A 27,055-nucleotide genomic window follows, 5' to 3' on the forward strand; every position below is an offset into this window, starting at 1 on the left:
TAATTATTGGGTATTAGGCTACAATAGATATTTGTCACCATGACGTTCACCTCTCACACACTTTCCATACAAACATAGCCATGGCGTTTATAAAACTAAAAAAAAAGCAAAATACCAGAGAACAACTTCAGCTTAAGTTGAACCAAAGTGTACTGCCACACTGGTGATTTGTTCATGGCTTATTTATCAACAATGTGTTGTATTCAGACATTTTGGTCTCATATAGCATAATATGATACCCATTACCCAAGGAGGAAATCTGCTCTCGCTGATTGTGAGTTCTGTGAAATAGATTTTATTTGAGGTTAGTAGGTGGTGGATATAATCACAAATAATTTGAAAGAAGTGTACAGTTCAGAAATAATGTAGGTGGATCTCTGTCACTATATGACGGGTATCTGATCTTGTTAAGATTTGGGCAAAAAAGAAGACGATATTTGAGTCATTTGCATATTTGAATGTCTATCCTATTACAGGCCTTAAAGGAGTAGTTCACCCCAAAATGACTTTTTTTTCTATTGATTACTCATGCCACAGATGCCACGTGAGTTCAATAATATTTTTTTGTATTTGTTGCATTCCTAAAAAAAAAAAGAAAAAAATGGATTATAGTAAATGTCCCGGATGGGGTCCCAAATGCATGACCCTGAATGGGGACCCAAAGGCATGGCACTGGATGGGAAAACCGTCAGTGTAAGTTTAGTATAATCAATGTTTTGTCAAAACCCCAAAAATATTATTGAACTCATGTCTCCATGGCATGAGTAATTAATAGAAAAAAAGAAAGGAAAAAAAAACATTTTGGGGGTGAACTACTCCTTTAATCACCAAGTGGTGGCAAGGAAACAGAAAGAAAATCTACCTAATCACAGTAATCAACAAATAAATCACTAAAGATTCTCTGATCACTCTCTGATCACTAAGATTCAGCGGCCAGATCCAACAACCTGTTTTAGTAAACGAGCAACCAGGCTTTCCCCCGAAAAAGCCTGGTGACGCTAGGTTACTGTTAGTGTGGTTCCCCTGACATCACAGTGATGTCAGAGCGGCAAACCCATCGACCGCAAAAACATTACACGGACAGGCGTCCGGACGGACGGAGACATGATGTGCCGTTTCTCATACTAAACTGTGACACGTCGGTCACAAATAAAAATAAATGAAAAGTAGCCCATTTACAAATAGGAAACCAGGGGTGTCAATTGGGTATGGCAGGGGTATGCAGTTGCCATACCCTGGGTCCAGGGGGAGTATACAAGTTACTTTAAAATATAATTCCATGAATGTCTCTTTGTCTATCTGTGCTGGTTATGTTGTTAAATTACAGTACTACAAATGCAAAATTTTACATTATAATTATAATTATATTCTCCACACTTGTATTCTCCCCATCTTGACAGAATGGTACCTATTCCCAGGTTCCGCAGGTCAGCTGCACAGGTGCAATTCATTAATTGTGGCATTTTTACTATATTATGCCAAGTTTAGCCGCACTTGAACAATAAATTATTGTTCCAGACTGCCATATCCAGCCCAAGAAACCATAGAAAAAAATAGAATTTACTTCTTAAAATAAATGTATCATGCCTGTTGCTAAGGTATGGCAACATGACTGGTGTCTTGCAAGACACCAGTCATGTTGCCATACCTTACCTTTTTCTGAACTGACGCCACTGTAGGAAACTAGTTACAGGCAGCTACAGTTACATTGTGGCATATCAAAGTCCTGTTTCATGCTCAGCATTGCATGATTCCTGAAATCATATACCGGTTTCTGAAACAAATCCATGTTTTGACAAATAATTGTTGTGTTTGTCGTAATCTGAGTTCCCAGAAGTTCTTGCCAGCTCTCACACACATTTGACCCATATAGGTGTACTTAGAGGTGGAAAATACTCGAGTAAAAGTACTCGAGTATTTACTCAAGAGTAGTTTTTTTGAGGATCTGTACTTTTAAAGTAATTTTAAATGCTCTACTTTTACTCTTACTTTTGAGTAATTTAAAAAGTAAATACCTGTACTCTTTACTTTTGAGGAATGAGGAAGAGTAGTTTAAATTCAGTAAATATGTAAAGTAAATTCTGTTTTTTGAAATACTGTTCAAAAGGTCAAATTGTCCAATAATAGAGGCCAAAGTTTTCAAAATAGCAGATCTACATGCTCACAACACCTCTGTGGCATTGTGAGCATGTCGATCTGCTATTTTCAAACTAATGTAATGCCAACTCCTACAATTCCAAGTGCTTGTCAGGGTGGGGGTCCGCAGTTGAAATATTATTATTTTGGGGGTCACAGCCTGAAAAGGTTGAGAACCACTGACCTAAGATATGTCCTTTGTTTCCAACATTTGCAGCACTTGATTTTTGTGTATTGTTTACATACAGGTTACATAATATATGTTATTAAAAATGTTATTAAAAGTGGTTTTCTGATTAGTGTTTTTCTAACTGAGACCTCCGGATTTCCTTATCCTGAGCAACTTCCTCCACTCCCTCAGGGAGTATACAGAGGCGTTCCCAAGCCAGTTTGGAGATATAATCCCTCCATCTGGTCTTTGGTCTGCCACGGCGTCTCCTCCCAGTGGGACGCGCATCGAGGACCTTCCTAGGAAGGCGCTCGGGGGGCATCCGTACTAGATGCCCGAACCACCTAAGCTGACTCCTTTCCAAGTGTAGGAGCAGCGGTTCTACTCCAAGTCTCTCTCGGGTGACTGAACTTCTCACCCTATCTCTAAGGGAGATACCAGCCACCCGTCTGAGGAAACCCATTTCGGCCGCTTACACCCGCAACCTTATACTTTCGGTCATGACCCACACTTCATGACCATAGGTGAGAGTAGGAATGAAGATTGCTCGGTAGACAGAGAGCTTTGCCTTCCGGCTCAACTCTTTTTTCTTCACCACAGTGCGATTTAGCGTCTGCAAAACCGCTCCTGCTGCTCCGATTCTCCGGCTGATCTCCTTCTCCGTCTTCCCTTTTCTCTAATTTCGTGACCCAGAGTTACTTAAACTCCTTCACCTGGAGTAAAGCCTCATTCCCTACTTGGACTGCACAATCCGTGTAACATGTAATTAATGTTAAAAGAAAAAAAAAGAAAGAAAAAGTACTTTTTAAGGCTACGTTTTACTCTTACTTTTGAGTAATTTCCTAGCTAGTACTTTTACTCTTACTCTTACTGAAAAAGTAACAGTACTCTTACTTTGAGTAGGATTTTTCAGTACTCTTTCCACCTCTAGGTGTACTGTAAGTGAAATCTCTGCGTTATAGAAGCCCTGAGATTCAAATTCAAATGTGGGATCAATTGAACAATGGAAGGCAATCAGCCAGTCAGAATTTGAATATGACATATCTGAATGATACATGTTTATCACATGACTCCAGAGATTATGTATAGCCTACCGATTTGTGTAAGTTTTGGAATATCGTATGCAAAGGTGTGTGTGTGTGTGTGTGTGTGTGTGTGTGTGTGTGTGTGTGTGTGTGTGTGTGTGTGTGTGTGTGTGTGTGTGTGTGTGCGTGCGTGTGCGTGTGCGTGCGGTTGTGCGTGCGTGTACGTGTGTGCGTGTGTGACCGGCAATGGGCCTGTAGTGTCAATCATTCATAAGCTGATTGATGGGGGGGATTTGCTTTTTTTAGCCTACTAGGTGTAAGTAAATGGTATGTTTCCATTCCCTGCATGAAGATTTAAAGGCCCAGTTCACCTCTGGGACAACCAGATCTTATGTTATTGTTGTTTGGGACAAGATCAACACAATCCTGAGTTATTTTTTGTCTTCAATATGTGTTTTGAGATATTTTAGTATTTCATGATAAAAAACAAAACACAGATTGAACACAAAAAATAACTCAGGATTGTGTTGATCTTGTCCCAAACAACAATACAATACGATCTGAACTGGGCCTTTAATGAAGCTCAATAGCTGTCTATTCCCAGTCAGACCAGGGGCTAATACTGATATTTTCACAAATTGGTACCATCCAAGGTGACCATACGTTTTTTTTACATTTTTGTTTTCCTACATGTCTCTAGTTTACGTTTTGGTATGATAACCTCTTTCTGAAACCCAGCTTAATTGATGTTATCACCCGCTAGAGTCTGTGTCCCATTAACTTTACATTACAGGGAAAAAAAGGGAAAAAATAATCTGCTATAAGTAGCATATGAGGGGTCAAACTTGGGGTTTGTCATGATTCTGAATCCATTGCAAGCATCTGTTTTGCACGCTAAAAACTACGGTTTAGTGGTTTGAAAAAGGGAGGAAAAGTGATGAGTCATCACTTTTCACACGTTTGAAAACAAAAAAAAGCAAAACAGATGCTTGCAATGGATTCAGAATCATGAAAACCCCCTAGTTTGACCCCTCATATGCTACTTTTTTCCCCCTGTAATGTAAAGTTAATGGGACACCGACTCTAGCGGGTGATAACATCAATTAAGCTACTTCTCAGAAAGGGTTATCATACCAAAATATAAACTAGAGACATGTACGAAGAAGAAAATCCAAAAATGTTACGGTCACCCTGTACTAAATGGCGTGTAAAGTACTTTGTTGCAGTAGTACCTGTAATAGGTTTTGGGAGGATTTGCCCTGTGAGCACTACACTTTATTTGAACATTGGAGCAGGCGTAGAGTGGCTGCTGTTTTGCTGTGACGGCCAGTTGTCATCTGTTTGTTTTGAATTCTACTTGTACTTCTCTTTGAATATCTCTTTTCTCTTATTTGTAGTGATTTGCGGTATATGTTAACAATTGCATCGTCTTTTAAGGAAAAGGGCTTGTAGCGTGGATTCCTACCCTCAGGGCAACAATCTGAAATCTGACGCACATTATCTTCATAATACAGATACGGTAGATATCTATGACCTGGGTCACAGACAGGCTAAGACGGCGTGAATTAACTTAACATAAAGTACAGTAACCTACATATGATGAATTCTCTGAAGATCCTATACAATTCTTCCGGATGACCCAGTATTCATAGTTCCGGATGACCCAGTATTCATAGTTCCGGATGACCCAGTATTCATAGTTTTATTGACAAAAATTACATATCGGTCAAAAGGTTTAAACACAAAAAAGCTTTGGTTAATTTCCACTGTGGTCCTTAAAGGGATATTCCACTTTCAAAAAAAACTTTTGGTCGTTTTATCGTCTAATCAGGCTTTTATGAACACCCTGAACAGTTTGGGCCAGATAACATTTACATCAAATATCTAAATATTGAATCAAGCAAATTAAAAACTGTTCAGGGTGCTAATAAAAGCCTGATTAGATGAGCCTGATTAGAAAGTGAAATATCCCTTTAAATGTGTGGATAAGCTGAGTGCCACATGTCTCAAAGTACCAAAAGTAGAAAGTACTCTATATGCTGAATGTCCCATTTCACAAGTTTTCAAATGTATAAAAATGTAGATCTACAAGCTCACAATGTTTATACCCATTGTGAGCCTGTAGATCAGCTATTTTCAAATGGACGAAATGTAAATAGGACTGAAGTGGTTAGTGTATGTTTTGTTTTGTAATAATAATCAAAATCTACAAAGTAACTATAGTAACTAAAGTTTTCATATGAATGGATTGATGGATGGATGGATGGATGGATGGATGGATGGATGGATGGATGGATGGATGAATACTGTCACATGGCAGAAATTAGATGGCAATTCTCCCTCTTTAAAAAGAATTGTGTGGATCTCGGGATCCACATGGGAATGTGGTTCCAATGTGGATCTCAGACTTCATGTTAGCAGCCTGTGATATCAGTCATAAAGTTTGGGGCCAATCAGAGCCCTGTTGCCTTCTATTTCGAAAAGTGTGGGAGGGGGTCTTTATTTGATAAAGTTTTCTATTTCAAGCCAGTGATGAATAAAACTATGCTGTAATACTGTACATTGACTTCACTTTATGTTATGTTTATGTTATGTTTTATTTATTTGTCATGGACATCACAATTACATTGGACGAACCAGATGCATTGATATAAGTGATTATAGCACACGTGCTAATTATCATCACCTGTCCACAGGAGGCTTTTCTATTTTACAATAATCAAATCTAACACCCAATCAAGTACAATAAACATCAATACTAATCTAAAACACAATCAATTACAAAAACAATAATACTAATCTAAAACCCAGTCAGGTACAAACAATTATAATATGTGCTTACTAATAGGAACTAACAACAACAAACCACAATCTGACCCATCAGCTTGTGGGACATACAACATCATAACCCATAATCAATCAATTCACACAGCAGGTAGATAACAGAAACTATTTGTGTGAACATAGTTTATTTGATTTCAACCATAACTTGAACTTTCAAAACATTACTTTCCAAAGAATTTCACAAGTAACTAATTTAAAAGCTTACATGCATATAATGCATACTGTACATGCATTCACACTTTCAGTGCATTTGCAATTAAAAACACTAACATTAAATGTACACCTACTGTACACTCGCCTGTGCTTTATCGACTTGCACTATAGACGGGTTTCTGGCCCACGTCACACTGATAGAAGTAGATGCGTGCGCAGACGTCGGTACCAAAATTAGCCAATGAAACCGGTGGGAACTGATTACATGATACATTCAGCTGTGCATTTAGTCTCAATGTTTGTAAACAAGAAACCCGTCTAATACTGAATGCACAGTTGCACATACATGAATGCAAAGTTGCACATACAATGTGATTTAGCTGGTGTGACTATAACGTTGATTGATTGATACTGTAACATCTAAGCATATCAAATAAATCATATTCCTTCTTCATTTACAATTTGAATAATCCTACACGGTTTAGCCGTTTGTCTGTCTGGGTGATAAAACAAACAAAGTCCCCCCCGCAAACAACAAGGTGAACCAAGCACTGTCCTCCACCATGAAGAGTTAGTCCAGCTGGTGGATATGGTACACCTCAGAAGACAGTAGTTAGCCTATCCAGGGGCCTTCAACGCTTTCAGGCCAAGGACCCCTTAGTTGAGAGAGAGATGAAGCAGGGACCCCCAAAACCTATTAATAGATTCCAGATAGTTTCATCGTTTAATGTGAATTTGTGTTTTCAGATATTTAACCACTTGAACCGTCAATACTTGATAAACTTGACCTTTCACTCTGTACTTAGTTTTCTCTTTTCCCCCTCTACACCAAAGCTCTTTGCCGAAAATAGCCGATCTACAAGCTCACAACGCTTCACAGTGAGAGGCGTTCTGAGCTTGTAGATCTGCTATTTTAGGCTAAAGTTCTCAGAATATGGATGCTAGGGTTCAAGTGGTTAATATAGAAAAGTAGAAAAAAAAAAAGAAAACGTTCTATCAGTCAAAGATTTGGAGGACCCCCTGTAGTAACTCTGAGGAGGCCCGTCCCTGGGGTCACGGACCCCCTGTTGAAGTTCCATGCTATAGCCTGGTGCCCCATTATCCCGCCTTCAGCTCAAGGAGGTTTTCTTTTAGTTCCTGAGCTTCTTGTAAAAGACTGCAGCGATGCACAGGGCAACGATGCACACGAAGGCTAAAACACCTACAGCAGCACCAAGCCCATTGTCATGGGTTTGCATCAGTGGGGCTGAGAGTGGATGGCCGTTTTCTGTTCGGGTGACAATCTCCATGGAGGTGATGGTGTGAAGGTGGGACGAGCTGGCAGTCTCGTCCGTGCTTCTTCTTCTTCTCCTGTTGTCGCAGTGCATGAAGGTGGCGCAGGTGCTGGCCTCACACAGCCGGGTGATGCAGTGCAGGTAGTAGGTGGAGACGGTCTCGTCCTGCTGCTCCATGAAGCGGAAAGCCGGGAAGGAGAACTTGGCACTCTGGCCGACGCCGTTCTGGATCATGGTGGTGAGCGGGTCATTGTTGCAGGGCATTATCAGGTTGAAGAAGCTGGAGTTGCGAGGAAGCTGGAGTTGCGAGAAAGCGGGGAGATCGATGCGTAGCACCGGTCTAGGAGCACGTTGTACTGTTCTGTCAAGTTAATGGCCTTCACCTCCACGTAGATCTGCTTCCTCAGCTCGATTCCATTCTCCGGCAACACCAGGGGTGTTGTGTAGTTCAAGTCACTGAACAGTTCCATGCGCAGGGTGCTGACAAAGCTGCCATTTTTGTCCTTCAATGCGATAGAGGAGGCTGACACATCGATCTGGGTGTTGTTGATCAGGTAATCTAAGGGGTAGTAGTACTTCAGCTCTGTATTGTAGGATTGTCCCTGTGGTGGGATCGGAGGATCGCACAATGCCACTGATGTTGACTGTTGATGTCTGGTCGTAGTGTGTGTGAAAGTGTTTGTGTGTGTATTCGTTTCCGTCTTCTGTGTGTGTGTGTGTGAGGGTGCATGCGTATGTAAGAATCATCTTGGAATTGCCTCTTGTGCATTTGTGGATGTGGGAGTCCATGGGGGATCCCTGGTGGACCGGTCCTGAAGACACTGCCACAGGCATGGGTCTTGTTCAAGGGGAAGTAGAAACGCACCACGGGTGGAGATACAGATGTATCCAGGGTTCCGCCACAGGCTGGGTCCGAGTTATTGTTCGTAATCAACAGTAACTCATTGTAGCCAGTGTAGACGACAGGGCAGGCTTGGATTGCCAGACTGATGGAGTCGGTGCCACATGTCACATCGATGTCGGTGTATTCTGGACGCCTCGCTATCTGGCCAACCACAGCGTTTCTCTGACGATTCTAGTTGTTATCATTGTGTGGGGAGTTTGTTCATGTTTTTGTGAGGATATCAACCCTAGGAGACACGGGGAGAACATGCAAACTCCACACAGAAAGGCCCTATCGCCAACCCCACCTAGGGTGTGAGCGATAGGGCCTAAACATGGAGATGTGGAGAACACTATATATGGAGATAGTCCAGTCCATCATGTCATATGGGACTACCGTCATAGACAGTAGCCATTGTTAGGCCGGAGTCAATGGCTGTCTGTCTGACTGTCTGTACAGGAAGTGATTTTCTTCATAATACGGATAGATATCTATGACCTGGGTCACAGACAGGCTAAGACGGCATGAATTAACTTAACATGAAGTACAGTAACCTACATATGATGAATTCCCTGAAGATCCTATACAATTCTTCCGGATGACCCAGTATTCATAGTTCCGGATGACCCAGTATTCGTAGTTCCGGATGACCCAGTATTCATAGTTTTATTGACACAAATTTTACATATCGGTGAAAACAAGGTTTAAACACAAACAAACTTTAGTTAATTTCCACTGTGGTCCTTAAATGTGTGGATAAGCTGAGTGCCACATGTCTGGGGTGGGGGTAACAGAGACCTACAGAAAAATTACATAAATAATAAACACATTCATACAATTTCCAGTAGACAACTATTGCCAGTACCCGTGGCAAGAAACAACATGGTTACTGTACATGGACTACAACCCAACTACAGTAATTGAAGGTTTAGTTCCAGTAGAGATCTTCTGGGTCAGACACAGACATTGATTACCGACAGTGGTGGAAAAAAATGCTCAAATGTTTTACTTAAGTAAAAGTGCAAACCGTGCAATGTAGAAATAGTCAGTAAAAGTCTGGAATTCAACATTTATACTTCAGTTTCAGTTCAGTTTAGGTTTATTTCGGACATAGTACATATAGACAACAAATGATAAGAGTGTATTCAAATAGAACAGCATAATTCTTTTCATTTTGAGTTTTTTGAGTTTTTTTTTTCACCCCCCTTTTTTGTGTCCAATGTCCAAGTGTCCGAAAGGGGTTAGGGAGAAGCACAAGGCTTGTCGGGCCCCACCCCTGGGGTATCATAGTCACATACATTTCACTGTAAAATTATACGTATAAACATACAATACTACTATATAATACACACATACACACTCACACATAAATATACACACACACGAACTCTCACTCACACACACACACACACACACACACACACACACACACACACACACACACACACACACACACACACACACACACACACACACACACACACACACACACACACACACACACACACACACAACAAAACACATGACATACATCCTTACACACACGCACGTACACACACACCCAGACTCACACAAACTACATACAGTAGATACACATATACATAAACATATACTTATTGCTCTTCTCTTCTGTATCTATCAAAAATAGATCTTTTTAATCTAAACTTGAATTGGTTTAGATTTTCACAGTATTTTAGTTCTTCGTCTAGCTCCTTCCACAAGGTGACTCCGCAGGATGAAATACACATTGTTTTCAGGTTTGTATGCATCACAGGTTTTTTGAAATCCAATGGTCCCCTGAGGTTGTACCCCCCTTCTTTGTCTAGAAATTTGTTTCGTACATTTGCTGGTAGTTGATTGTATCTTGCTTTGTACATGACTTGTAGGGTTTTGAAAATGACCATATCGGTGAACTTCAATAGATGTGATTGTAGAAACAGTGTGTGTGTGTGTGTGTGATCCTGATATCCTACATTGTTTATTACTCGTATTGCTCGTTTTTGTAGTGTAACTAATGGGTTTATTGTTGTTGTGTAGGTGTTACCCCATACCTCTGAGCAATAGTGCAGGTAGGGTAGAATCATTGCACAATACAAGGTGTGTAATGAGCTTGGATTGAGTATAGGGCTTGCTTTCCTAATGACAGAGATGCTCTTTGCCATTTTAGACTTAACATAATCTATGTGGGGTTTCCAGCAGAGCTTATGGTCTAATATCACTCCCAGGAATGTATTTTCGTATACTCTTTCTATTGTGTTGTGGTCTACTATCAACTGTATGTCTTCTGTATGTCTTGAGTAAAAGTACAAACGTATTGTATTAAAAAGTACTCTATATGCTGAATGTCCCATTTCAAGTTTTCAAATGTATAAAATGTGGATCTACAAGAGTGTGTAGATCAGCTATTTTCAAATGGACAAAATGTATATAGGGCTGAAGTTGTTAGTGTATGTTTTGTTTTGTAATAATAATCAAAATCTACAAAGTAACTATAGTAACTAAAGTTTTCATATAATGATAGTGGAATAAAAGGGCAATATTTGCCTCTGAGATGTACTGTAGTGGAGTAGGAGTAAAGTTTTAGAATTTTGGAAATAATCCAGTAAAGTAACATTAGCTCAGAATTGTACTTGATTACATGTACTTACTTTACCACCACTGCCTAATGACATTCAACACTATTCAATAGAGAGGAGAAACTAGAACTATCTCCGCGTGGAAATGCATTGCATTGCATTCATTTATAATACAGCATATCTATGACATGTCATATGACAGGGGCAGCAGTGGCTCAGTTTTCAGTTGCCACTTGGCAACTGGAAGGTTCGATCCCAGCTCCCCCAGAGGTTGAGTTGAAGTGTCCTTGAGCAAGACCCTGAACCCCAAATTGCTCTCTGAGCACTGATAAGGTTGGTGCCTTGCCCTGGAGCCGCAAATCATGAATGCAGTGTCCGGTTGCGGTGAAACTTCCACTTTCCACTAGGTCGAGGAACAAATGCCACCATTTTCACATTGGCCTGTTATAGCGCCACCAGCAGGTAGACCTTTGCTAAACACATTTTTGGAACGAAATGCCTCAAATCATGAATGCGGCGTCCAATTGCCGTGAAAGGCCGAAGAAGACATGGCACCCTTTTCACATTGGCCTATTATAGCGGCATCAGGAGGCCACAATAACTTACCTGACCTGGCGGAGACCTCTGCTCGGAAGAGCACTGCTTCTAGTTGTAATTATCGATAAGTTGTGTATTAGCTTGTATAAAAGGAATTAATGTAAATGTAATGTTAATGCGACTGTAAGTCGCAGTTTACTATCTGAACCGTCACAGCTTGTCCATGTCTGTCCGGATGTCCATCCGGACGGGTAACGCCTGACACTGTGGTTCCCCTGACACATCACTGTGAAATCACAGGGGACATCACAGTGATGTCAGATACTCAGAGCAGGGCTCTCCAAATATGGGCATAAACAGATGACATCACAGTGATGTCAGATACTCAGCGCAGGGATCTCCATATATGGGCATAAAAGTGATTCTGTTAGGGATCCCCATATATGGTCATAAAAGGGATTTTATCCCAGATGATGCCCTGTCAAGAGAACCCCTTTTATGCCCATAATATGTAGATCCCTAATGTCATCAATATGAAGCCAACTCTAACAGGACTTCATATCGGAATGCCCATATATAGAGGCCACATCGGCTACATACCACAATAACAGCCCATATATGGAGATCCCTGATGTCATCAATATTAAGCCCAAATCTAACAGGACATATATGGAGGAAGACAGCCCATATCTGTTGATGGAATGGATTATTATATTCCATATAGACAGTTTCCCCCAAAATGATTGAATTCACTCCCACACAATAAATGAGACCACACAGTGTAAGTCCGGGTTTTCTCTTACTGTATATTAAATCAATGAGCATACAAAATAGATGTCCAGTACAGTACAATAAACATGTGTCTCTTTTCTTTCTCAATCTGAATCTTCCTACAACGTCACATCAGTTCACAAATATACTTCAGTAGGTACAGGGAAAATAGACTTGTCAAGCATTCATTGGACAGTTAAACATAACAATGGATCATGAGATGGTGTTGTGACTGAGTCTCGTGAACTCAGAAAGGATGTAGAATGTTTTGGCTTCTCATTATCCAGTGTCCTAGACACTTTGACATTTCGCTGGTCAATCTCTCTGTCCCTGTAGTGTGCAGATTCTCGTCACATGCATTAGTTATCAGATCAAAACAAAATAACCTTGTCACTTGTAACACTGAAGTTGGTGTTTTAAATATAATAGATATTAAAATGTTTTTAACCCAACAATTCCGCCCTAAAACAACAGCTGAAGGAGTTAAAGTGTCGACCCTAGAACCCCAAACAAATGCTGCCAAAGGGACAGAGAACTTATGGTTCACTATCAGCCAAATATTTAATTAAACTCTTTTCGATAGTAGAGTCAAAGAACTGTATATTTCCAAAGGTATTTAAATCAGAACATCTAATTATTGAATCACAATAGGTACAAATATTTTGATAACTTTTAAAAGTAGAGCTAAAAGAAAAATATAGCTGTATTTTCTTAATTATTAATTATTATTATATATTATTATTATTATTATTTTTTTACAAAGGTTCAATGTCCCAAGGTTTGTTGAAAAATTCCCCATGTCATCAGGCGAGTCAAAACACATCAACACGTTCCCAAGTCATAATTATAATTTAGGGCTTTACAGTCAAAACAAGACGAACTTGACTCTTCATCATTTGTTTACTTTAACAAGACAAAAGAATTTGGGTTAAAGGAGACAGCATTCTGGTTTTGCCTACCCTAGTAAACTAGACTCCTCTGTCTATGAGGCTAGGTTTGACGCAGAACCAGCCGTGGGGGCCATAATTTCCTGCCCATCCCCGATTACCTTATGTAAGGTGTTCGTCCCTTGACATGTGGAGATGTCGGAAACCGGAACCTCCTTAAGCCAAGTGTTCCTTCCTTTTTACCCTTAAGGTTAGTTATTGGCTGCTTTTGTCCGAGTCAATTTCTGTAAGAAAACACTTTACAGCGGGAAAAACGTGTGTAATGTCTTTTGATACTCACGAAATACCATATAGAATTTCAACTTCCTTTTGACATTTCTCCTTTGGACAGACAATGAGGGTGTCTGTCAAATCATTCTCAATTATCATCGAAATATCTTATCTGTAAGACAAAGGAAAAGAAAAGACAGGAAACAATCAATCCATACTGTAAGTAGTAGGTTGTGGGTAATAGAGTTTTTTTTAAATGTTTAACATCATAATGATTCCCAGAACAGAAATTAAACAAAATACTTTACAAAATACTTTAGACCCATCAAACATTAAACAAGGGAATGTTGTTATTAACTGGAAGAGAGCAGGTCTAAATAATCTCTCACACACAGACCATCTGTCCTTGAAGGCTACACATGTCTTCTAGCCACACATACGCACACGTACGCACACGCAAGCAGAGACAAGAGTGGGAGAGAAAGTGAAAAGTTGATAAGGTAGTTAAAATCAATTAATGTTATAGAAAATCAAGTTAAATTCAAAATCAATGTAAAATCACGTTAAAATCAGACAAACAGATAATAGGCAATCAGATAAACTCCCCCCTTGAACACACAATGTCCATTGTGTGTGAAAACATTAAAGCATAAATGAACTTTTAAATGAAATGATTTTTTTTTTTTTTTTTTTTTTTAATAATCAATAATCATACAATTAATTAATAATCTTTAATAATAACATTTTTTTTTTTTTTTTTTTTTATAATGAATCCAACTACTGTACTGTATAATCCTAACATGGCCTAAGATGGGCTGGCTAAAATAATCAAAAGTGGGCTGTCTACTAGGGCCAAACACTGTGTGCCCGTCGTCCCCGCAGACAGCCATACACTACCCAAAATAAATCAAAGAAGGTAAACTGACAAATTAAACGCCAAAACTATACTAAACCAGCCCATTTTTTTATTTTTTATTTTTTATTGTTAACAATAATTAATACTATTCAAAGAGAGTAGTCAATAATTAATACTTTTAGAATGAAGGTTACCGCCCTTAGAAACTTTGTGGCTGCAGCGATGTGGTCTGGTTGCAGCGGGCGTGTCACACCATAGAGTTCCATCAAGGGTCAGAAGGGCCAGGGAAAGGCAGCCATGGTTCTGCTCCGCCCTGGACTCCAACAACTGCAGGCTCTATGAGTGGAGAACTGACAACAATACTAAATTAGGCATGAAATACACCTACTAGGGTTGGCACCGTGATCAGCCGATCAACGGGGTGCCACACCTCTGAAGTGTCAGTCCGTAGTAGTCTGGTGGTGGTGGGAAAGAGTAGTCATTATCATAATCATCAACAATAGCCAAGTTATCTGGGTGGCATACGTGGGTGGCCCAATGGGCCTTTATCTAGTCATGATTGTACTTGTACCTGACCTGACTCAGTTGGGGGACCGGGACCCTGTGTAGCAGGGTTCTGCTGCTGTTGGGCCTGCCACTTCTTTCCACAGCTGAAACAGGTGATTGTGTGTGTATTGTTCTGGGCCCTGTTAGTGTTTGTGTTGATGTTGTTACCTTGACTCAGTCCTTCAGGTCCATTCCCGGCTGGGGGATCCCGCTGATCACCACTGGGACCCCTCCTCGGGTTATGTGTTCGGTGGAGTGTCACTTGTCCATCATCCGACATTACGGCTCGCAACTTAACTAGTGGCTTGGGCTCTGGAACGATGTCGTTGTAATACCTGGCTAGTATTGTGATCTTATCTGTCGTTCTCACTCTCCATAGCGGGTCATGCATAATGATCGCCTGTCTCAAATGGGGGCGTAAAGCGTCAATCAAAAGCTGATTAAGCACACTAGCATATCCTGGCAGCCCTTTTGTGAAACCCGAGTGGCGGTCAAACTGAGTGGTGAAGTGATGGACGAAATCAGAGACGTCCTCACCCTGCCTCATCTTAATGTTAGTGATTAAGGAAAAGTCCACGTTACCCCTAACAAGGTCCTTAGCCTGATTAATCATAACCTGTACTGCGGCTTCATGTGGGGCGTTCCTGACCTCACCTGCAGGGTTACTACCTTGGGCCGGCACGGGCCGCATACACTGGTATGGGTGACCGTCTGCCTGTAGCCAAGACCGTCTGCCTGTAGCAGAAATCTGATAAGGAAAAGTTTTAGGTGTGCAACACATAGTAATTAGTTTTTTAACTTCCCGGGTGTCTAGTCTTAGCTCCACAATTTCTGCCTTTACAGATTTTTCCCACTCATCAGGGTTGCTGTGGATATCGGGTAAACGTTCAGCCGTGTCTCGAGCATCCACTGGGTACCAATTACGGTACACAAATGTAATTTTGCCATCCTCTGGGTACGTAGTCATCGGGGCCAAAAGAGAATCGTTAATTTGACTAGGTGTGGGTGTGTGAACCTGTTCCCGACGCTCACCTGTGTACACTTTTTCCTTAGTGGGTGTATGGCCATTCTTAGTGGGTGTTGGTTTTGGTGGTTTGCGTGGAACGCCGGGGAGGGGCGGATTCGTGTGGTCAGCGGGATCTCCCAGCTCGACCTGATTACAAGGAGGAGAAAAAACAACTGAGTTATTTAAATCATTGTCACATCTTTCTCCTTCATGTTGCCTCCCCCCTCTCTCTACCCCCTTCCTATCAGATAGAAGTGTAGGTAATGAGGTTTGCATGTCAATGTGATGTCGTGCATTGATACCCCCCTGGCGTGGAGGCCCGTGAGTCACAGCCACAGGTGGGGGAGGTTGTGGTGATGGTGTTCGTCCAGCCGGGCCGACCTCACTGTTGTCCTTCACCTCTGGTGTGGCACGGTGTGAGGAAGGCAGAGGCTGGCTGTCCGATTCTGAAGGCCTCTCCTTTTCTTTTCTCTCCCTCGCTGCCTCTCTTTCTGCAGCCGCCCAGCGCAGCTGCGCCAGAGCGAGAATCCCAAGCCTGGCGACCTCATTTTCGGCTTTCTTCAGACTTTTCCGTTGTGAGATTTTATCGATATGTTGATACAGTACTCCAGAAAATCTCGTCAAGTCCTCAGTCGTGAGAGAGTCATCATATCCGAATTCCTTTCTCCATATGGGCAAAAAGGGTGCAATTGTGGGGCACCTAGAAACAACCTGTTTCATTTCCTCATTGTCTATCTTAGCCGTTAAAGCTGTTATCAATTCATTCTCCAAGCTTTGGAGAGAGGCTTCAAACTCAAAGGTTTTGTTCAGTTTGTAAAGAGGTTGTTTAGATTTCGGCAGGTGTTTTCTGTCTCCCTGTGCATTTCCCATTTTTGAAGCTGGTCGGTTAGGAGGAGGATGAAATCGAAGCTAGTTTGCTTGTCACCTCAGCTGGCGGATTAGACGGAATAAAAAAAATAATAAGACTAAAAAAAAGACGAAACACACCAGATAAGACACAACATGTAAGCGTAAAGCATGAAGATTTCCGTCAGAACGTTCTGTTCTGGAACATAAAGGAAATCTACCAATTAAAATAACCACGCTATTTCTTATGTGATTAAGTGGCTTGAAACAGCCGTATTGGGTTATGCACTGGCCAAGAGATTCTCCCTTCAGAACAATTGCTTTTGTTCTGGGTACACTAAACAAAATCGTGTAAAGATTTCCTTCAGGACAGAAATAACTTTCGTCCTGGCAACACTAAACTGGAGTCTCGTGCTAAATAACACCAACTAATAATATGGACAAGCATGAATCTGTGACCAACAGTCTGCTATGTCCTCAGAACAGGAAACCGCAGTCCCTATTCTGTTACTCAAACGTGCAACAAAAAGCAACAAAACAATAGACAAAAAAAAACATTAAACATTAAACAATCAAAACGCAGCTTGGGCTAGAGGTAGCAATTCTCTAACTTAGCCGGTACAAATCTTTAAGTACTTGACACATCTGTGATTTACAGTCCAAAAAGGCATGAATAAAATCAAAACTTACACTGTGTGCTTTATACACACTTCTCAAGTCCCATGGTAATTTCTCCGCGCGCAGGAGGAAAAACGAGTGGGAGAGAATCCTTTCAGTGATAATCCGTGGGAGTTAGGGGAAATGTCTGATAATATCCTCGGCTGGTTGTTTCTCTAGCAGAGATGAACGAAGACTCCAAAACAAACTGTCCAGCAGTTTATCGAATCCATAAACGTCAACTCAGTAGAAATCCGCAACTGGTTCTAGCAGCGGAAGAGACAAAATGAGTCCAACAAAGTCCCCAATATCTCCTCGGAGCTAATCCGGCAATCGAATGGGCCAATTGATGGAATGGATTATTATATTCCATATAGACAGTTTCCCCCAAAATGATTGAATTCACTCCCACACAATAAATGAGACCACACAGTGTAAGTCCGGGTTTTCTCTTACTGTATATTAAATCAATGAGCATACAAAATAGATGTCCAGTACAGTACAATAAACATGTGTCTCTTTTCTTTCTCAATCTGAATCTTCCTACAACGTCACATCAGTTCACAAATATACTTCAGTAGGTACAGGGAAAATAGACTTGTCAAGCATTCATTGGACAGTTAAACATAACAATGGATCATGAGATGGTGTTGTGACTGAGTCTCGTGAACTCAGAAAGGATGTAGAATGTTTTGGCTTCTCATTATCCAGTGTCCTAGACACTTTGACATTTCGCTGGTCAATCTCTCTGTCCCTGTAGTGTGCAGATTCTCGTCACATGCATTAGTTATCAGATCAAAACAAAATAACCTTGTCACTTGTAACACTGAAGTTGGTGTTTTAAATATAATAGATATTAAAATGTTTTTAACCCAACATCTGTGTGGCAGGTTCTACTGACAGGGATCTCCAGATATGGACATAAAAGGGATTGTATGTATAATGTCAGATGTAGGACTTTCACATAACGAATAACTGAGTAAGCATGTTTGGGGTCTCACAGCATATCTCCAAATACAGTATATGGATCTCCATATATGGGTACCAGGGGTCTCCATATATGGGTAACTGGTCCGATATACATCACTGGCCAGATGGCCAAGACATGGCACAACCTCGCCCTTGTCGCCCTTAGGCGTCTTACTGGTATACTGTACTTCAAAGTTCCTTTATCGGTATTACAATGAAAACTTGGTTAAAGGACAACTTTGTTTTTTTACAACAAGGGTTCATATTTTAGATTATAATTAGATACAAGAAAAAGTGAGTGTTAAAATGTTTTCAAATTGCTTCATTCTATTGTTTTATCACGTTTACCGTGCTAAAACATGGGGCATGCGTACACATGGGGGCATGCGTACAAGTGGCTAAATATGTCTTTTTAGACACAATACGCCAGCAGTTTCTGTATTGCTATTTACAGTAACACTTCTAGCCCCCATAAGTCACATTCAACCATGAAAGGTTGCGTTGTATCTCGGGAATGGGCTTATTCTGTGTAAAATTACATATTTAGACACTTGTACGCATGTCCCCAACCAATAAAATAAGAATCTCTAAAAAAATAAAGAAGAAAGAAGTAAATGAAATAATTCTAACACTCATCTTTTATATTCTTTAATTACAATCTAAAATATGAACCCTTGTTGGAAAAAACGAAAGTTGTCCTTCAAGGAAGAAAATACCCAAAATACCATGAATTTTTTTTATTTTATTCTTATATTAACGTCACATTATCTGCTGTGTTTTCATTCTTATGTTAATGTCACATTATCCACTGTGTTTTCATTCTTATATTAATGTTATGTTATCAGTGGGCCTGGGCCCACATGTTGGGAGTCTCTGCTCTGTGTCTCTGCGTGTGAAGACCAGTCCATCCTGAGCAGTCCTCCAGCTCAGAGTGAACTCTGACCACCTCTGCTGGCCCTCCAGGCGTTCCTGCAACTGCATTCAAACAGTGGCGTCAGTTCAGCAAAAGCTAAGGTATGGCAACATGACTGGTGTCGCGCGCGTGCAAGACACCAGTCATGTTGCCATACCTTAGCCACAGGCATGATGAATTTATTTTAACTCATTGAGTGCCTATCCCGAATTAGTTCGGGATATATTATCGCATACCAGAGTGCCTATCCCGAACATGTTCGGGATATTAAAAAAAAAAAAAAAAAAAAAAAAAATGTTTTGAAAAACATTTTTTTGAAAATTTTTTTTTGGACCCCATCAAATCTAGTGAACATGATTTCAATCGCGATTTTGCATGTTCCACCCCCATACAACCCCATCTAACATACAGGGCAGCCATGTTTGTTTACATAACATGTAAAACATAATGGCCATTATCTCAAGAATGCCTGAACGGATTTCCAATCGGATTTTTTTGTTTGAAAGCTGTGAACAAACTGCACAACTGCCCAAATCCACAAACTGGGGGTCCCCAGTTTTTTTAGAGCTCATTCTTCTCTGTTTTTTTCCCATGCATGAGGTGTGCAAGGTTTAATCATGGCTAAGTTGACGAAAATAAGGCTTCTAAAATGCTTGGTAGCCAATAGCTAACTTCAAGCTAACTTCATCCTCTTCCTGTACATGCACAAAGGAAAGTGTTCAGGCAAGTCATGGCTGCAGGGCTTCTGCATATACCAGCATATCTCTATGGGATTTTCTCTGGCCACTGGGCACCCTCTAGTGGTGAAAGGGTGGCACTAGATGAGTTAAGAAGTACATTTTATATTTTTTCCCCGTAGCCAGGGTAGGGCAGCTGCCATACCTTGCCATACCCTATTGACGCCTCTGCATTCAAATGACAAAAATTACAATGCGTTTACAGTAGTGGGGCTTTTAAGGTAATGGTTTTGAGCGGTGCTAACCGCTCCTATGTCTGGCTTTGTGTGTATGTCTGTAGGAGCGTACGTATGAGTGTCCATATATGTGTCCGGGGCTGGTAAAACCGGCCAAATGTCGGCGATTTTAAAAGTCAGAAAACGCGAAAACATGAGTGATTTAGTTTTGTCTTTGTTTTTCGTTTTTTTTTATATAAACACAGTTTGAATATATTAGAGGGTTTTCATTCCATAAGATATCTTTGTTAAGGTTGCCAAATGTTAACACTGGTGTAGTAAAGTTGCCTTACTTTGTGAGAGATTACAGACTGTTTCTGGAGGCGGAGAAGTCAGCTCTTTAGATTTGCATAGCGATTTCACGGGAGCGCGATTGGTCTAAGGAATGCATTGTCTCGTATTTCAGCACGCCCATACAGCGTGCTATCTCTGCTTGTAAACAGTCTATGCTGTAACTAACTTCATCTCGCTAATGTTAACGGTTTGCTGAAGACAGTATTCTGGAAGGATGTATTTTTTTTATCTATAGCCGAAAGGGTGCGCAGCCGTTCCTGCCTCGTAAGGGCTCATTGGTGCGTCAAGCGTCTTCTCCTCCTCCTCACGGTTTATTAATTGTTTCGGTGGCTTTAAGCATTAAATAAATAAACTGCTGAGAGACTCTGAACTCACTTACTCAGCGTTTACATTACAAATCATAGTAGGCTTCTGCTTAACACAGTAGCCTACAACCAAAAGAGGAAGAAAAAGAAAAGAAAAGCTGCCTTGTCTGTCCTGCGGGAAAAACACAGATCTTCTCGTAATGGACACCGTATCTCACATCTCAGCCTCTCTTCTGTGGTAAAAAAAATAAAACCCCGCCGCTCACGAACGCTTCTTACCCTTTGTGAACATTCTGTCCAAAAAGTAAAGGTCCTATACACTTCTCTCAACTGTTTACCTTTCAAGCGTGGAAGAAAATCCAATCAGCGTGTTGAAATAAAGAGTTTATATCGCTCATTTTGTCAGCCCGTGCATTATTTTCCCCACTAGTATTCGTTGTGTCTATACCACGTGACCAGGGTAGGTAGCATGTAAAAAACAAAGGACCGGCTGACAAAATGAGCGATATAAACTTTATTTCAACAAGCTGCTTCGATTTTCTTCCACGCTTATGAAGTAAACAGATGAGAGACCGGCATAGGACCTTTACTTTTTTGGATAATGTTCACAAAAGGCAAGAAGCGTTCGAGAACGGGGGCCTTTATGTTTTACTACAGACGAGTGGCCGAGCTGCGAGATACCGCTAACGTTAGCCGCACAGTTAGCCGACCAATTTCGATAGGTCACGAGTTACGGTGTTGCGCACGTGCATTTCCCTTAGAGCAACGTGGACTGACGAAAACTGGTGCCCCATAGAACTTTGTGACGCTCACAACTGTGTGACCACCGACTGTAAACAAATCAACGTGATGGATATAATGCCAGTGGAGAAACAAAGATTGGATTTTATATTAAGGATTAGATATTACACAACACCTTTTCCCTGTAGCCTACCGTCAGAAGTTCAGAACGTGCCGACAACTATAAAGGTAATAAATCGCGGGGGCATCCGTTTTTTATTGCAAAGCTGGGACTACACAGCTTAGAGCCTGGTTCTCTAAGTGCTTGAGGGAGTTCTAGGGGGTCCCCAGCTAAATGTTAGGAACACAATGGACCCTTATGGGTATGGGTACAAACTGGGGGTCCTTGAAATGTAAATGGTTGAGAATCAATGGTAGAGCCTTGCATATTATAATGGGGGTCCCTGGCGTATCTTTTCAAGTGGGGGTCCACGGGCTAATGTGTCCATTTGGGGGTCCTTGACATTAAGATTACAAGTAGACCAACACATGATGTGTGCCATCTAAATGATAGGAACCAAATAGACCCTTCTGGGTATGGGTACAAATGGAATGGGTCTTGGAAATTAATCTCTAATGGGGGTCCCTGGCGTAACTTTTCAAATGGGGGTCTGTGGGCTAATGTGTCCATTTGGGTGACACATTGTGAGCTTGTAGATCTGCTAAGTGGGTAATGTATATGTTTTGCAATAATAATCTAAATCTACTAAATAACTAGTAGTTTTAAATAATTGTGGTGGAATAAAAGTACAACATTTGAAGTTGACAGCTATACCACTGTGGGGGTGGTTTGACTTGGGGGGAGTGATTTAGGGGTGTAGGTAAGTACCTATTGTCCCTCCCATTGTCACACCCACTTCTGGCTACCCAGAGGTGACTAAATGTTCCTTGCATTGAAATGGATTTTTAAGCACTTTGGGCTTTATGGTGCAACAAGTTTAAAATGTCCATAACTTCTTCAAATAAGCTCCAATTTCAACAAATGATACATCATATGAAAGCTTAGATTCTGTACTTGGATAATCTGTACAAAAAAGAAAAATGACCATGCAGACATAAGGAACAAAGTACCAGACCTAGTCACATATGATCACGGAACTCCAGCTTTGGAGATAACAAACGGCCCATAAGGAGATATGCACGTGTGTCGTGTTTGGTACTATGCAAACTGAGGAGTGCTATTTTTTTTAAGACTTTAAATCTAAGGTTCCGTCCATACGAAAACGATTTTAGGTCAATCCGCAAAGGTTTTACTCGTTTAGCCACACAGAGCCGGCATTTTTGGTGCCTGAATATGCATATTTCTTTTTTAAACTGCTCCCAGAGTAAATTCATTTGAAGACGTCGCCTTCAAGCGCTCCATGCAATAAACAGACTGACTTGTTTGTGTCTGACGTCATGCTGACACTTTTAGGTTGGACGACACGCCATATTTGGGCATGGCTGCGGTGGAGAATCTATGGAAATGGCTGAGTCATTGTGACATAAGCACAGTATAAAGTAAGAAGGTCAAGCGGAGGCACATACTTGGACAACTTGGGAGAAGCGAGCTTGGAGCAGCACAGCGCAGTTATTTGTTGGCCTTTGTTAAATATCGGGTCAAGCCCAAATAAAATACCAGAACAAGGTCCCAGGATGAACGGTTTCTCTCTGGGCGAGCTGTGCTGGCTGTTCTGCTGCCCGCCCTGCCCCGGCCGCATCGCGGCCAAGCTGGCCTTCAACCCCCCGGAGCCCTCCTACCAAGTGCACACGGACGCCAGCGGCGCCACCTCGCTGCATCTGACGAAGCGGGCTGACTGGCAGCACTCGCAGCGGGAGCTGGACGCTGTCGAGGTGTTCAGCACGAGGAGCAGCCGGGGCAACCGCGTCGGCTGCGTGTTCGCGCGCTGCGCGCCGAACGGCCGCTACACGCTGCTGTTCTCCCACGGCAATGCCGTGGACCTGGGCCAGATATGCGGCTTCTACGTAGGCCTCGGGACCAGGCTCAACTGCAACGTGTTCTCCTACGACTACTCCGGCTACGGGGTGAGCAGCGGGAAGCCGTCCGAGAAGAACCTGTACGCGGACATCGAGGCGGCGTGGCGGGTGCTGAGGAACAAGTACGGAGCGGCGCAAGAGGACATCATCCTGTACGGTCAGAGTATAGGTACGGTGCCAACGGTGGACCTGGCAGCGCGCTACGAGTGTGCCGCCGTCATCTTGCACTCGCCCCTCACGTCGGGGCTGCGGGTGGTCTTCCCCGAAACACGCGAGACCTGCTGCTTTGACGCCTTCCCCAGCATCGACAAGGTGTCCAAGGTGGCGTCCCCGGTGCTGGTGATCCACGGCACGGAGGACGAGGTGATCGACTTCTCCCATGGCCTGGCCATGTACGAGCGCTGCCCGCGTGCCGTGGAGCCCCTCTGGGTGGAGGGAGCTGGCCACAACGACATCGAGCTGTACGCCCAGTACCTGGAGAGACTCGAGCAGTTCATCTCCTTTGAGCTGCCCACCTCCTCAGGGGCGGAGGTCTGCCACTGACCTCCCTTTTTTATAATTTTTATCCCACGATTTTGTAACCCATTTTCACTCAGTGGCAATTGCCTATGTAATCATGGGCTCTGCTCTCCCTCTGCCGCTCCTGGGGAGACAACAGACTGACCCCATGCTTCCTTCTATGCATGAGGAGTCCAAGTTGCTTCTTTTCATCTGACAGTGGGGATTTCCCTGGTTTGGACGTAGCGCGTGGAAGGAACACGTTATTCCAACCAGTTCCTTTCCCCTCCATCAGGCGCCCCTGCTGGCCAGGGGGAAGCATTATTGAGACCAGGATTACTGCATGTTTTTGTGAGGAGATACGGGGAGAACATGCAAACTCCACACGCCACTGACCTCCCTAACATGGGGGGGCTGCATCTCAATATGCTCACGAAACAACCCCCCACCCCTTCCTTCTGTTAACACCCTGCCACCACCCCATCACCTGGAGGGCCTGATCACACTACCACGCCACTCCTCCTGACCGCGGATCTGGTACATGTAGGGCAGGGGTGTCCAAAGTGCAGCCCGGGGGCCAAATGCGGCCCAAGGACAAATTTTGTATGGCCCTCGGGTTCATTCCCAAATTGTATTATATAAACGGCCCGCCAGCACTGTCAAACAAGAACATTTTCCCAGAGTGTAATTTGTCAGAATTCCTTGTTCCCTGTTGTCTCATTCTGAAGGGGTCAATTTGGTAATGTGAAATAGGAGTTATTTGTGTTTTGTTCAGAGCAGACACCTGTTAAATAAAATCATTTTAATGCGATATGTTTGTGACTTTGTTATGGTCCCACCAAAAGTAGGCTACATTATATTATGTCAGGAGATAGTTGGCCCTTGTGGCCCCCTTTAAAAAAAGTTTGGACACCCCTGATGTAGGGGTATAAGGGAGACCAAGAAAGGAGTGGAGGTTATTTTGTTGCCATTGGTCATTGAGATGTAGCCCAGGGTCAGGCCAGGCTGGGGTTCGAGAAGCAGCCCCACGGACCACATGGGGGTCCCCAGTTTGGGGGAGGAGCCAGGGCCCTGCCAGTGTTTTTTGCACTTCATGCTCCCTGAAACTGGATTCAGCTCCTCCACCCCTGCTCCTTCTAGCCTATCTTGTTTCTCCTTTTTTCCATGTCTGTCTATCCTCTCTTGCTCTCTCTCTCAGTGACAGTGTGAAGCATTCCCACTCATTAGGCCACGCTTAAGGTCTTTGCACACTGCTAAGTTTTTCGGGCCGAATATCGGAGTGAATTTCGGAACACGAAAGTAAAAAAATCAACCTCACCTTATGTCAATCAGGTTTGCACACTGCCGCCCGTTTCATATTCATTTTCGGACCAGGGTTGATTTTTTCCGATTTTCACAACTGTTGCTACTGACTCCCTTGCTCTCTCTCTCTTTCCTCTCTCTCTCCCTGGCCTCCGGATTTCGGATTTCCAAAACGCAACGAAAACACGCATTGCAGTGTGCAACCAGCTTTACTGACTGTTCTGTCTTCTCAGCTCCACACGGAGCCGACATTTTTGGTGCCTGAATACACTTTCTTTTTAAACTGCTCCCAGAGTAAATTCATTTGAAGACGTCGCCTTCAAGCGCTCCATGCAATAAACCGACTGACTTGTTTGAGTCTGACGTCATGCTGACACTGTTAGGTTGGACGACACACGCCATATTTGGGCGTGGCTGCAGTGGAGAATCTATATATGGCAATGGCTGAGTCATTGTGACATAAGCACAGTATAAAGTAAGAAGGTCAAGCGGAGGCACAGACTTGGACAACTTGGGAGCAGCGAGCTTGGAGGAGCACAACGACAGACATTATTCAAGAGCTTGGAGGAGAACAGAACTGAAACGTCTCGACTTTTTTTTCGCCAATTTGAAACGTCCTGCATAGTGTGTGAGAACGTGAAGTCACTCTGCAGACAAGTTTAGGACTATTCTACCACAGAGACAAAACCCAGACCTTCAACATTTTGTTTAAGAAGCATAGCATGTGTTAACTTCACCTGGACCATCACAGAGCACGCCGACCCTAGCTTTTCCGCTCACAAACAATCAACAAGCAACAATAAACCATGGCCGACCAAAACAGACCTCAGCGCAAAATGTCCACAGCAGGGGACAGTTTATACACGATCTTGGGCTTGGAGAAGGGAGCATCCAATGAAGAGATCAGAAAGGCATATAGGAAACTGGCGTTGAGGCATCATCCTGATAAGAACCCAGACAATCCAGAAGCTGCTGAGAAGTTCAAGGAGATCAACAACGCCAGCAGCATCCTCGGCGATGAGGAGAAACGGAGGATCTATGACGAGTATGGCTCTATGGGCCTCTACGTGGCTGAGCAGTTTGGGGAGGAGAGCGTGAAATACTACTTCCTCATGTCTAAGCGTTGGTTCAAGACACTCGTGGTTTGCTGGAGTATTTTCACCTGCTGCTGCTGTTTCTGTTGCTGCTGTTTCTGCTGTGGGAGGTGCAAGTCTCCAGAAGATGAGACTGACTATGTGTATATGGATGTCGATGACCTAGAGGCCCAGGTCAGAGAACAGGATGGAGGTGAGAACTCTACAGCCAATGGCAATTCAGGGCCTTCTAGCTCTGGCACTGCAGCCTCCCACCTTGCAACGGAAGAAAACAATAGCTGAAGAGCCTGCTTGCGTGGTAGAGGGAGACAGACAATTATTTAATACGCAACACTTAGTGACCCCTGGTGGCATTGTGCATGACGACAGGCACATACTCTTAATGTAAACTATAGAAATAGGCCTAAATGGGTTAACCTGTAAGATGCCCTACGGGCGAGAAGTGACCTCGCCCTAAAGGGAGAGGTTGCGCACATGGGCTTGTGCACAAGTCCGCCTGTGTGACAGCAGACTGCTGGGCGAGTGCTGGCGGTTT

At 42.6% G+C, this 27,055-nt stretch overlaps 2 protein-coding genes and 1 pseudogene across 3 annotated transcripts; 2 read left to right on the forward strand and 1 right to left on the reverse strand.

Annotated features, from left to right (window-relative positions):
* Nucleotides 1-7,457: 7,457 nt before the first annotated feature.
* On the reverse strand, nt 7,458-14,647 carry LOC308298178 (zona pellucida-like domain-containing protein 1; annotated as a pseudogene). The gene is made up of 3 exons: nt 14,576-14,647; nt 8,409-8,646; nt 7,458-8,305 (listed from the first exon to the last, which is right to left on the reverse strand). The product of its transcript is annotated as a zona pellucida-like domain-containing protein 1 (transcript).
* Nucleotides 14,648-23,272: 8,625 nt separating this feature from the next.
* On the forward strand, nt 23,273-24,169 carry LOC308298179 (alpha/beta hydrolase domain-containing protein 17C-like; the record flags this gene model as incomplete). The annotated part of the gene is made up of 1 exon (XM_080741734.1): nt 23,273-24,169. Exon 1 carries the CDS (start codon nt 23,285-23,287, stop codon nt 24,167-24,169), a length of 885 nt encoding a protein of 294 aa, XP_080597860.1. The 5' UTR covers nt 23,273-23,284.
* A 2,063-nt stretch (nt 24,170-26,232) lies between these two features.
* On the forward strand, nt 26,233-26,802 carry LOC308298180 (dnaJ homolog subfamily C member 5-like; the record flags this gene model as incomplete). The annotated part of the gene is made up of 1 exon (XM_080741735.1): nt 26,233-26,802. One exon carries the CDS (start codon nt 26,233-26,235, stop codon nt 26,800-26,802), a length of 570 nt encoding a protein of 189 aa, XP_080597861.1.
* Nucleotides 26,803-27,055: the final 253 nt, after the last annotated feature.

This window comes from Nannobrachium achirus (genome assembly GCF_963921795.1).
Source record: "Nannobrachium achirus genome assembly, chromosome: 14".
Taxonomy (NCBI): Eukaryota; Metazoa; Chordata; class Actinopteri; order Myctophiformes; family Myctophidae; genus Nannobrachium; species Nannobrachium achirus.